At 45.3% G+C, this 13,544-nt stretch overlaps 1 protein-coding gene across 1 annotated transcript in view; it reads left to right on the top strand.

Annotated features, from left to right (window-relative positions):
• FCHSD2 (FCH and double SH3 domains 2) overlaps positions 1-13,544 on the top strand; it is a gene marked incomplete at both ends in the record, with an annotated part of 151,388 nt that overhangs the window by 77,665 nt on the left and 60,179 nt on the right. The window contains 4 exons of the mRNA XM_080613456.1: positions 497-641; positions 5,213-5,346; positions 6,554-6,608; positions 7,009-7,137. Coding sequence (XP_080469582.1) covers positions 497-641; positions 5,213-5,346; positions 6,554-6,608; positions 7,009-7,137 — 463 coding nt within the window. The remainder of the gene's footprint in view (positions 1-496; positions 642-5,212; positions 5,347-6,553; positions 6,609-7,008; positions 7,138-13,544) is intronic.

Raw genomic sequence — 13,544 nt, 5'->3', positions numbered from 1 at the left:
CACATGCTGAAGGAACTGCAGGTAGCCGAGATAAAATGGATGAGCAGGCTGTGACTGTTTGCTTGATGGCAAGATGCCCAAATCACAAATTCCATGATCTTATAGAAGATTGTTAACATGCAGTCTGGCTTTGCCTGCTGGTTGTGTAGGGTCTCTTCCATTGCAGCAACAGCTTCGAACAAAAATCATAGAATCATGGAATGGTTTTGGTTGGAAGGGACCTTAAAGCTCCTCCAGCTCCAACCCCTGCCACGGGCAGGGACCCCTTCCACTGGAGCAGCTTGCTCCAAGCCCCTGTGTCCAACCTGGCCTTGAACACTGCCAGGGATGGGGCAGCCACAGCTTCTCTGGGCACCCTGAGCCAGCGCCTCAGCACCCTCACCCTATGCTCAGTGTAACCTTCCCCAGCCCTGTCCTTCCCTCCCCTTTTCTCCTTCCTCTCCTTTCTTCTCCTCTGTTCTCCTTCCTACAGCCGTTCTGTGTTTCCTTGTTTCAGGAGCATGTACTCTGTATGGAAGTCACTTTTAGAAGGCACGATGCAAGTGGCTCAATCCCGCCTCAATATCTGTGAGAACTATAAGAACCTGATTTCAGAGCCAGCCCGGACCGTGCGGTGCTTTAAGGAGCAGCAGTTGAAGAAGGTACTTGTGCTTTAATAACTCTTTTCACCTCCCAGCATTGCTACTTGGTGATTGGGAATCTTTTCCTATGGCACTTCTATAATCTGTACTTTCAGTCTCTTCCTGTGCATGTTGTTACAGAAGGAAACAGCCAGTTGGCCAAAGAGGGCTCACAGTTCAGAGCAGAGATGAAAACTGCTTGGAAATGAGTCTTCTCAAATGAGATACACCCTGGGTCAGAGCTATCTCTGCCAATCTAACATCCTGCTGTGGCAGTGGGGTTTGTAGTGACAATTCCAAGTGGGTTTTGTTAGAATGGGTTCTGATTTTAAGGAAAGGTGTAGCTTAAACCTGAAGGAATGACTGGTGTAATCATACAGTCATAGAACTAGAGGTATTGTGGGTCTTCTAACGGGGGCAGGCCCTCTTTCAGGTATCAGTCGACTACCAAGTCTTTGCTATATGAGCTTTCATCATGCACAACATGGTCATACGACTTGTTTCCCCTTTTACACCAAATCTGTTCTGCAGTAGGGAACCTCACTTTTCCGTGACTTCCTTTGTCTATAAAGAAAATTGCAATAGAGCCGAAGTGCAGAGCAGCAGAGTTTCATCCCATGCTTTTTAGGAGATGGTGACTAAGGGTTCTTAGGAAAGAAGTGAACTTGGAAGCTGCTTTCCTAAGAAATTCTTTAGCTAAATATATACATGGAATTGCATGACATGTCCAGTGCATCAGGAAACAGGCCAAAGCTTTCCAAAGTGCACATTAGAAGCTGAGGGTGTCATAGAGAGCCCAAGTGTGATGGGGAAGGGCTGAGGGACCTGGGAGGTTCAGTCTGGAGAAGAGAAGGCTCAGGGGGGACCTGATGGCTCCCTACAAGTGCCTGAGAGGAGGATGGAGCCAGGAGGGGCTGGGCTCTGCTCCCAAGGAACAAGGGATGGGACAAGAGGAACCGGCCTCAAGCTGCACCAGGGCAGGTTTAGATGGAGCTGAGGAACAATTCCTGCCCCAAAGGGTGCTCAGGCATTGGAACAGGCTGCCCAGGGCAGGGCTGCAGGCACCGTCCCTGCAAGGGTTCACACCCTGTGGAGACGAGGCCTCAGTGCCATGGGGCAGTGGTGGCCTTGGCAGTGCTGGGTTAATGGCTGGACTGGATGATCCACTTCTTGGGGACCCCTTCTTTAAGTTCATATAAATGATAGAAATTCCTGGTTTTCCTACACTTTTAAATTAGCAGAACAAGTTATTACAGTTATCAGGACAGTACCTGTGGTCCAAAGTATTCCAACAGTGATACAGTTTTCCTACAACATGGAATAACCATCCACTTGGTGGTATTCATTTTCCTCCACAAGAAATGTAGGTTTTTATACATTGCTGTCTAAATTTGGCCTTTCCTCACCCTTTCCTTTGGATTTCCAAGGGAATAAATAATACATTATGCTGACCTCCATCCAGACAAAAGCTTATCAGTGCTGACTTGCTGAGTCAGTACAATACTTGTCACATTGCACTGGAATGCCCTTCTGAAATCAAGTTCCTATTAAAAGCAGCATCTCCTTCCAAGGTTGCAGCAGGTATTGAGTTGCTTTCGATGAGATCCCATCTTCATTTTCCAGATGTTGCTGTAAACCTTTCCATCCTCCACTTGGTAGGATGGAGAAACTTCATTTTATCACCCCTTTTAATACTGAACTGGAACCAGTTCAGAAAACCTCATCATAACTGGCTGAAAAGCATGGATGAATCACAGGGAGCAGGGTCTAAATGTGTCTCCTGTGGACCACATCTGACCTTGTAAGAAAACTGATCCCTGCCCTCCCAGGATACAGACAAAAGGCTGTTTGGAAGGCAGCAGCCCATCCCCTGCCATTATCTTTCCCTAGAGACCTTGTCAGCTTATCCCATAAGTGATGTGTGATTTCAGATGTTGGCCTTGGAAGATGTTCTGTTCATCAGGTATCTCTATAAAGATGATGTGGCCACCACTGAAGACAGTTTGCATGGATCTCTATCAGAAGACTGAAGGCAAAGAGACTAAAACCACTCTGTGGAGGGAATGCAACAAGAAACCATCTCTGTCACCTCTGAAACAGCTTTTTACAGTGTCTGCACAAGCCCAAACCCCTGAACACCATCCAGTCTCCTAACACCATCTTCAGAGATGCAACAGCCAAGATGCTTTTATGCTTTTAGAACGATCATGTTAACAACTGGGGTTATTTGATACTTTAATTTCTTGATGCCAGCAGGAGACTTCAGGGATCAAAATACCAACTGGTGCAGCAAACCCCCCCCCTTTTGCAGTGATTTTAGGTCTCTGTCAGCTCTCCAACATACACAGATCTTTCTACCTTTCATTTCTCTATCCTACACTTGGAGGTCCATCAGAAGCCCCCCACACCATTCCCCAAACCACCCACCACGGACTTACCTCATGGAGCCTGTTGCTTTATTGGTCTGCACACATCAAACACTGGGTTTAGTGTGAACCTACATGAATTTTTATGGACTTTATAGCCAGAAAGGAATGTGACATTTTGAGCGAGAGCAGAATTGTGTGGTGAGAAGAGGAGGGATTTCTATTGCCTCGAACAAAAAGTTGCTCTTTTTAGGGGCTGGATATTATTATTATTAACAATTGTTGAATGCTGTGAAATCAATGTGATGATGTTGGATTACATCACCTTATTCTTCTCAAAATGCTTGTAAAAGAGGGTGCATGTATTAATAATTACTGTCATGAAAAACCTGAGGTGTTCAGAGGGGGTGTTCAATAAGAGAACAATGTGAAGCACCTTGATTGGAAGAATAATACAGTCACAGAATCCCAGGTTGAAGAGACCTCAAGGATCATCTGGTCCAACCTTTCCAGGCAAAGCATGACCCAGACTGGATGCCCGGCACCCTGTGCAGCCCAGTCTTAACAGTGTCCAACGCTGGGGAGTCACCACTTCCCTGGGGAGACTATTCCGGTGTCTGGTTGTTCTCATTGGGAATGATTCTCCTCTTGTGTCCAGTGGGAATCTCCCCAGCAGTAACTTGTGCCCATCACCCCTCAGCTTTCCCATGGGACTCCTTGTCCAAAGGGAGTCTCCATCTTCTCTGCAGGCCCCCTTTAACTCCTGGCACATGGATCAGGTCTCCCTGAGTCTTCTCTTCTCCAGCTGAACAGTCCCAGCTCTCTCAGCCTTTCCTCACTGCTGCCCAGCCCTTGGATCATCCTTGTGGCCCCTTCTCTGGCCCCTCTCCAGCCCAGCCACATCTCTTTTGTGCAGCAGGACCCAAACTGAACCCATATTCCCGGGGTGGCCTTACCAGCACCGAGCAGAGTGGGACAGCGACATCTTTCTGTCTGCTGGTGATGCCCTTGTTGATGTTCCCCAGCACCCTGTTGGGTTTCTCTGCCCCAGCTGCTCACTGTTGATTGCTATGGAGGTGGTGTCCCCCAGAACCTCCAGATCCACACAGCTGGGTATGTGATAATGGTGTGAAAAGAGGTGAGAGCTTTGGTCTGGTCTTCGAAGGACAAAAAGGCAACTTGAAAGACAAATTGCTTTCCTTCAGCTTCCTTGAGGCTCTGCCTCTGAGCTTTGCCTGGAGCCTTCATTGACTACATCCAGTCTGTAACATCTATAATTAAACATAAATGCATTGAACTATCACTCTTACATGTACTTAAGCTCATTTGGGTACAAGAAAATCTTTACAAATCTCTTTTAAAGGTAATATAGTTCAAGATATTGATAATTCACATTTGGTTTGTGAACAAGGTCCTTTCTGCTTACCACGGATCCCTTCCCACATACATACTTTGAAGCTGATGGGAATCAGCTCAGCAATCGCTAAAGCATCCCTGGGTTATTCCCGCAGTTCTGGTTCCAAATCTAAACCACAGCCCTGTACCAGCTACTGCACTGAAAGTTCACATTCAGAACCAGGATGGTATTTTTTCTGCTATTCCTTTGATTATTCTATTTTGACATTAAAATGTGTCTTGTGACATTGCTTGGGTTGGATGGAAAAAGGTTGGAGTTACTTTCCCTCCTTCACTCGCCCGTTCTGCATTTTAAGCCTTTAAGTGAATGACACTGATTTCTGATACATCCCTATTTGTTGGAATCTCCTCAAAATAGAGGAAAATAGGCTCTTAAAGTAACATTTTTAGATTATTCTTGCTGCTCTGGTGTGTTTTATGTGGCAGCTTTTTGTCTTACACTTTAGATGGCAGAGACGGAAGGATAAACTGTTTTCTTTATCACCTTCAGTAGCTTGCCATCGGATTTTCCCCAATTACATTCCACTTATTTCAAGTCATTGCCTCATCCAGAGCTTTCACAAGTTTAATATTTCATTTGTGAGTTATCATTGAATTTCTGTAGTTAAGAAGCAGCACAAAGAAAGAAAGAAAGAAACATGGGTTTATGCACTGATCAGCTTTAAAAGTGACATGAATAATTGACCAGGAGTGACTCGGAGACCACGTTGTCCCATGTAAAATGTAAGCAAGAGCAGTAAAGCCATGATGATAGCATGATTTGGATGCAAAACCCCGTTAATGCTGTGTTTCCTGCCTGCTTTTTTCCAGTGTGTGGACCAGTTGACGAGGATCCAGGCCGAGTTACAGGAGACGGTAAAAGATTTAGCTAAAGGCAAGAAGAAATACTTTGAGACGGAGCAGATGGCTCAAGCGGTGCGGGAGAAGGCGGATATTGAGGCCAAGTATGTTGTTCTAATAGCATATGTATAAATAATGGCATGCAGATGAAGCAGATTGGGACTTGTATTAGTTTTAGAAGATAATTGCTTTCAATGAGCTTGGGCCAGGTTGTTTGCTTTCTGCTTATATGTATTTCTGGAACCATTTCATAGAATCATGGAAACCCAGGTTGGAAGGACCTCAAGTATCATCTGGTACAACCTTTCCAGGCAAAGCATGACCCAGACTGGATGGTCCAGCACCCTGTGCAGCCCAATCTTAATAGTGTCCAATGCTGGGGAGTCACCACTGCCCTGGGGCGATTATTCCAATGGCTGCTTGTTCTCAGTGGAAAAATTTTACTCTTGCATCCCCGGCAGTAACTTGTGCCCATCACTCCTCGTCTTTTCCATGGAACTCCTTGTAAAAAGGGAGTCTCCATCTTCTCTGTAGCCACCCCTTAAATACTGGAACATAGAATCATAGAATCTCAGACTGATTTGGGTTGGAAGGGACCTTAAAGCTCCTCCAGCTCCAACCCCTGCCATGGGCAGGGACCCCTTCCACTGGAGCAGCTTGCTCCAAGCCCCAGTGTCCAACCTGGCCTTGAACACTGCCAGGGATGGGGCAGCCACAGCTTCTCTGGGCACCCTGGGCCAGCGCCTCAGCACCCTCACAGGGAAGAGCTTCTGCCTAAGAGCTCATCTCAGTCTCCCCTGTTTCAGTTTGAACCCGTTACCCCTTGTCCTATCACTGCAGTCCCTGATGAAGAGTCCCTCCCCAGCATCCTTGTAGCCCCCTTCAGACACTGGAAGCTGCTCTGAGGTCTCCACGCAGCTTCTCTTCTCCAGGCTCAACAGCCCCAATGTTCTCAGCCTGGCTCCATACAGGAGCTGCTCCAGCCCCTGCTCATCCTCGTGGCCTCCTCTGGACTTGCTCCAACAGCTCCATGTCCTTCTGACATTGAGGACACCAGAGCAGCACACAGTGCTGCAAGCAGGGTCTCACCAGGGCAGAGTTGAGGGGCAGAATGCCTTCTGTTGGTGTAGTTCAATGTACTTTGTAATATTTTCTTTGATCCTTAAGCTCCACTTTAAGCTATACAAATAAAAATGAAGGCTTAAAAAGTCATTTAAATTAATATTTTAAGTGAGGTGCAGTGGTTGTTTTTCCTGTGCATTTGCAGAAATGATATCAGTCAGTAATATCCCCTCTTCATTTCTGTTTCAGGTCCAAACTTAGTCTTTTTCAGTCAAGAATAAGCTTGCAGAAGGCAAGTGTAAAGGTGAGTAGAAGAAACAGTGGTTTTGCTGCTAATTTCACGAGGCGTGGGACCAAAGTTGTCTTGCATCTTAGATGACTGACTCTTTGGAAGGTATATCTTTAAAGAAAGTGATGAGAGAAGACTCTTTAAGAAGTCAGAGCTCAGAATTACCTGTGTCCATAAGGACACTCTTTCTAGTGGGAGTTGTAACTGTTCTTTAAAGATCACGTGAAATTACAACTGCATGAGGGCAAAATGCATTAGAAATCCCATAACCATTAACAAAGCTGTTAAACTATTAATCAGTTAAAGCTTTGACTATATTAATACATACATATGCCTGTTAATTTACTGTTCATACACATTTGCTCATTTAACTTCTCACTAATACCTATCTTTTCACTTCTATTTCTTGTTGTAGTTAAAAGCACGGCGATCCGAGTGTAATTCCAAGGCAATCCATGCAAGGAATGATTATCTTCTCACTTTAGCAGCTGCTAATGCACACCAAGATCGCTATTATCAGACAGACCTAGTAAACATTATGAAGGTAAGGAAGCTAATTTTTATATACGGGAGTTGGGAAGGGTGAAAATGGGAATGGAAGTCTGCTCCTGGGTTGTTTTGTTGAGTTTTCCGATATGCTGGAATAGATGAATGCAGTGCAGGAGATGGATCCTGAAGTAGTGTGCAGGGTATTTGGTACCTGTTATCAAACCCAAAACTAAGCACTCAGCTTTATATTGAATTCCTGAAAACTCACTTGAATAAAAGAATCAGGTTTGTATAACTAAGACCTATATTTGCCTGTTGTAGTTGACCTCAAGTAAGCTGGAAACGGTTTAGTTCCTCAATAACATATCCCATAACCCTTTTATATGTCCACATATCTGATCAGAACATTTCTTTATGGCATGGTTAATGAAAATATAACCATTATATCTTGGTTTCAAACCATGAATTGCAGAGAATAGCAAATCAACATTCATGGTGTCACAAAGTCAAGCCAAGATACTTGAACTCATAGGAAATTACGTACTTAAAAAGCTCAAATATGATTGCTTACCCTTTCTTTTTTTAATATCATCCTAAAATTACTTAAATGTACATATCTTAAAACGAGATAGCTACAGGAAACCTGTAAAATCTACAAAATCAGCTCTTTAAAGCCAGTTCACCCTCTCTGTAGTTGCACTTTCATACATTGCCATTTGCAAAGTTGATTTCAGGTTGAGCTCTGCACACTATTTCCAGGTGATGCAATCAGGCACAGCACCTTCAAAGCCTGTAATTTGCATTTCAAATGGCTTTATTGAGTAACTATCAGTGTATTTTAACAAATCCCTGTATTATCAGCACCTTTCTGCATCCTGGGGGAAAAAATGGTGATAGGAAAAGCAAGTAACCGAAGGAGAAAACGAGAGCACCAAAAAAGAGCTTCCAAGGGATTTTTATGTGTAATTCCATTATATCTTGACTAATTTAAGCAATGCCACCTAGAGTAAATCCTAGCCTGTGTTACAAATTCATATATAAGCCTTATACGTGACTTAGAAGGCTTAACCAGATCTGGGTATCACAGGGGCAATGCAGGGCTGGTAGTTCTTGAGGCATCATCCTGTCTTTGCTCTGTGTGTATATGTGGTTGTGCTTTTCTCTTAGTAAACCATGAATATTTGTGCTGACTAAATGTTTAGTGCATGAAAATGGTTATAAAGTATTTCTTTATCATAGACAAGGTAAAGTTACTCATTGATGCCTACATAAAGTAATTCCAGACTTAGATGCATGGTTTGTTGTCATCCCTTAGTGCTCTTATGTGGATGTAATGCCAGAAGTGAATTTAATATTTTCACAACAAAACAAGCACAAAGGACGTTTGACATAATAAAAAGCTGAGGAGATAGCCTAGGTAAAGTCCTGCCAGGCTCGGGTGGGTTATGGGTTGCTCTCATCTCAGGGCATTCCAAGATAGCAAGGCAATCCCTTCATAGGGATTCCTGTTTCCTCTATGTCTGGCTACATTTTGTGTGTACTATAGAATCACAGAATGGTTTGGGTTGGAAAGGACCTTAAGATCATCCAGTTCCAACCCCCTGCCATGCACAGGGACACCTCACACTAAACCATGGCACCCAAGGCTCTGTCCAACCTGGCCTTGAACACTGCCAGGGATGGAGCATTCACAACCTCCCTGGGCAACCCATTCCAGTGCCTCACCACCCTCACAGTAAAGAATTTCTTCCTTAGATCCAATCTAAACTTCCCCTGTTTCAGTTTGAACCCGTTACCCCTTGTCCTGTCACTGCAGTCCCTGATGAAGAGTCCATCCCCAGCATCCTTGTAGCCCCCTTCAGACACTGGAAGCTGCTCTGAGGTCTCCACGCAGCTTCTCTTCTCCAGGCCCAACAGCCCCAACTTTCTCAGCCTGGCTCCATACAGGAGCTGCTCCAGCCCCTGCTCATCCTCGTGGCCTCCTCTGGACTTGTTCCAACAGCTCCATGTCCTTTTTATGTTGAGGACACCAGAACTGCACACAATGCTCCAAGTGAGGTCTCCCGAGAGCAGAGCAGAGGGGCAGGATCACCTCCTTCGACCTGCTGGTCACGCTCCTCTTGATGCAGCCCAGGATACGATAAACCAAGTGTGTAGTAAACTAGGTGGGATCTTCATCTCTTTGAGTTTCCATGAACACTTATGTCTTTTGGATGATGTGAGCCTTCTGTAGCGTGACATTAGAAACCTGCAGATACTGCAGGAACGTGGGGTTTTAATAAGCTGCTATAAAACATCAAACTAAAAATGGTTTAATTGTTTCTGAAAGACTGAGAAATGCAATCATGGAAAACCAGTGGAAAAAGTCATGCCATTCATTCAAGCCATTCATCTGTGTACGTGCTGTTGTCCATGTTCTGTGTGTACAGGGTCCAGTTCCTGAAGTCAGTGCTGATCTGTGGTTTCTTTACCCAGTTACTGCTTTCCCTCTTATCCAGCCCTTTCTTTTGTAGGACTTCTTTTGAAGCTTTATTCAAACTGAACCTTTCTTTATTTCCTAAGGAAACCAACCTGATCTTCTGTATAAATAATTGTGGTTTACTGAAAAGCAATGGTGCAAGTGCTTTCGTTGAGCCATATTGCTTTAGAAGGACCACGTTCAGGGGTCTTTTTCTACATCTCTTAGATGTTTCTAGTATCATGTCCTGTGGAATGGGGCTCCAGCTGCATTCAGCCAAGAGCTTTAATGTAAATTCAAATGTAAACTGCTTGAATATGAACAGCAGTGTGTAATCTGGTGCTAAAACCCACCTCAGTGTGGCCCAGCCTTTGAAAAGGGCTTCAGGAGGGGCCCTGGGTATTAGAGATGAAAGAAACCCTATGTCCCTATGAGGCTGATAAAACAAGTGCAGTGATGAATGGAGGCAATTCACACATAGACAGGTATGATGTAGTGGGAATGATCAACATGATTTTCTTTCTAAGAGGGAAAATGTCCTTCAAAATGGGGGAATAAGGGTGATTCATCTGCTTTAATGTCTTGGGTTTGCTAGGAGGCCTCAACAAACTTCCCACTCAGCCTCTGCTTAGGTAAAAGGACATTGCAGGTGGGGTGGTAAGGGTTTTATGGTAGGTTAATTACTGATGAAGAGATACAGAAGATGTGGGATTAAAGTAAATACTTGGGGTTTATCAGGGAAGAAGAATTGCTGGCAAGGTCCTGGTTTCTCTCTTACCTATCTCCTCCTCCTGAAATGTATGTGGGAACCACGCTTCTTAAAGCACTGAGAGAGTGATTATGTTATTTACCATAATGATTTAACATAAACAGCATGGAGAGGGAACTGAAGAGAGGGGTGATGACTTGAAGGTGGTGAAGAATCACAGTCACAGAGTGGTTTGTGTTGAAGGGACCTTAAAGCTCCTCCAGCTCCAACCCCTGCCACGGGCAGGGACCCCTTCCACTGGAGCAGCTTGCTCCAAGCCCCTGTGTCCAACCTGGCCTTGAACACTGCCAGGGATGGGGCAGCCACAGCTTCTCTGGGCACCCTCCTGCAGAGGAGGCCACGAGGATGCTCAGGGGCTGGAGCAGCTCCTGTATGAAGCCAGGCTGAGAAAGTTGGGGCTGTTGAGCCTGGAGAAGAGAAGCTGCGTGGAGACCTCAGAGCAGCTTCCAGTGTCTGAAGGGGCCTACAAGGATGCTGGGGAGGGACTCTTCATCAGGGACTGGAGTGACAGGACAAGGGGTGATGGGTTCAAACTGAAACAGGGGAAGTTTAGATTGGAGATAAGGAAGAAATTCTTTACTGAGAGGGTGCTGAGGCACTGGAATGGGTTGCCCAGGGAGGTTGTGAATGCTCCATCCCTGGCAGTGTTCAAGGCCAGGTTGGATGAGGCCTTGGGTGCCATGGTTTAGTGTGAGGTGTCCCTGTGCATGGCAGGGGGTTGGAACTGGATGATCTTAAGGTCCTTTCCAACCCAAGCCATTCTGTGATTCTATGATTCCTTGACTTGTGTACAGAGCAGGTTGGGATCGCTGAGTGGAATCAGCAGCATCTCAGACATCATAAGACTTAGTTATTTGGTGTCTGCTCTTCCAGGATGAGTTCTGGGAACTGGTGGTTAGCTCCACTCTGTAGACAAGGTGAGGTTTCTATAACCACGATCTCCACAGCAAAATGAAGCTGGAGGTCCAGTTTCATTTTCAGTTGTTTGTTTGAAATCAGGTGCATTAGCTCTACGTTTAGATCAGGGAAACTGATCTTGTATGTGGCATATGTCTACATTTTAAATCATTTTCAGGCTGGTTTTCAGTTATTCAGTAACCTGCAGATAAACCCTTTCTCTAAATAATACTTCAGAAGGTTGCTTGTTTGATATAGTCACCTTCAGAGTGGAAAACCAAACTATCCCACCCCCCCACCTTCAAAAACTCCCTACTCCTCAGCTTAAATGCTGCTATTTGTAAAGCTGCTGTTGGGAAAGCATTGGGCTGGAGACACCTTGGGTTCCTTCATGTTCAAGGGAAGCCAGCATTGATTTTGTTCCTTGTATCTGATTAGGAAATACCGCATTGTGCTGTCCCGTGACAAATGAATCACAAATATACATTACGGCCTGATTTAGTTTGCCGTAACAGGCAACAACTAAACATTGTCATTGGCAGGATTCCTGGTGCCATACAGCTTCTGAGGGTTTTCACTCATTCAGAAGATGTTTCTTTTAAAGCATTTTTATGCAGAGCAGAAGAAAATTATTCACTTTGCTGGGTTTGCAACTGTGAAGCCATCACTCAAAACAGGGCTGCTTGGAAAGAAAACATTAAATCTTCCAGCATCTTTTAAAGATTTTTTTCTATAGTGCCATCCTAGTTTATTCATTACACAGGTAGATAAGAAGCAAAACCATTCAAGATCTCCTTTTAGGAAAGATTTTAATCCTACTGCCTTTTCCCCTATATATAGAACCATGGAATCCCAGACTGGTTTGGGTTAAAGGGACCTTAAAGCTCCTCCAGCTCCAACCCCTGCCACGGGCAGGGACCCCTTCCACTGGAGCAGCTTGCTCCAAGCCCCTGTGTCCAACCTGGCCTTGAACACTGCCAGGGATGGGGCAGCCACAGCTTCTCTGGGCACCCTGGGCCAGCGCCTCAGCACCCTCACAGGGAAGAGCTTCTGCCTAAGAGCTCATCTCAGTCTCCCCTCTGGCAGGTTCAAGCCATTCCCCTTGGCCTGTCCCCACAGGCCCTTGTCCCAAGCCCCTCTCCAGCTTTCCTGCAGCCCCTTTAGGCACTGGAGCTGCTCTAAGGTCTCCCCTCCAGGAGCCTTCTCTTCTGCAGACTGAACAAGCCCACCTTTACAGAGAGTGATGTGATTTTTGTGAGCACTGAAAAACTCTGTGTAAGATGGCAAACACTAACACAAGTATTTCTAAAGCTCTCTGCTTTTAAAGCATGTATTTCATATCGCACCTAGTGTGGTCTGTGGGGTTTGAGGGCTGCGTTGGAGGAACAGCATCAAAAGCTGTTGCACTTTGCTATCTTTTTTGCCTTTGTGGTTTCACAAAGGGGGGGTTTTATATTGTTTCAGTTATCTTTTCTGTATTTTCTGTACTTTCCAGCTTGCTTGACATGAGGAAGTGCAGCTGTGTGACTGGGCTCCTGTCCTTGATCAGAGTTCTCTTGCTGATACGACAGGTTTAAACAGAAACTCCGTGTTATCTAATTGCCCTGGTACAGCTCTTTTCTTCCATGTGGGTGATGATACTGAGACATGTTACAGCATTGAGATATCAGGCTGTAAAGTCACAGGTGATGTGTGATGTTTTCACGTCCTCAGCTGGGTTTAAGCACTGTCTGAAAGGGTTTTCATAGAGGAAGACATCTGTCTGGCTTCTGAGTAATGAGCTGGCCGTCATGAGGATTCATGTGAGAAGTGGTTGTGCTGTTGCAAGGGAACGCTGAGAGTGAGTGTAGCACCTGGAGCACATGATGAAGAAGTAGACACAGAGAAAACTGAAAGAAAGGGAGATAGTAACGGTCTTAATGATCTACAACTGCCTGATGGGGAGCATATAGAATCATAGAATGGTTTGGGTTGGAAAGGACCTTGAGATCATCCAGTTCCAACCCCTCTGCCATGGGCAGGGACACCTCACACTAAACCATGGCACCCAAGGCTCTGTCCAACCTGGCCTTGAACACCGCCAGGGATGGAGCATTCACAACCTCCCTGGGCAACCCATTCCAGTGCCTCACCACCCTCACAGTAAAGAATTTCTTCCTTAGATCCAATCTAAACTTCCCCTGTTTCAGTTTGAACCCGTTACCCCTTGTCCTGTCACTACAGTCCCTGATGAAGAGTCCCTCCCCAGCATCCTTGTAGCCCCCTTCAGACACTGGAAGCTGCTCTGAGGTCTCCACGCAGCTTCTCTTCTCCAGGCTCAACAGCCCCAACTTTCTCA

Source organism: Psittacula echo, assembly GCF_963264785.1.
Source record: "Psittacula echo genome assembly, chromosome: 3".
Classification (NCBI taxonomy): Eukaryota; Metazoa; Chordata; class Aves; order Psittaciformes; family Psittacidae; genus Psittacula; species Psittacula echo.
The sequence above is the reverse complement of the archived record's forward strand: the minus strand, read 5'-3'. Positions and strand labels throughout refer to the sequence as shown.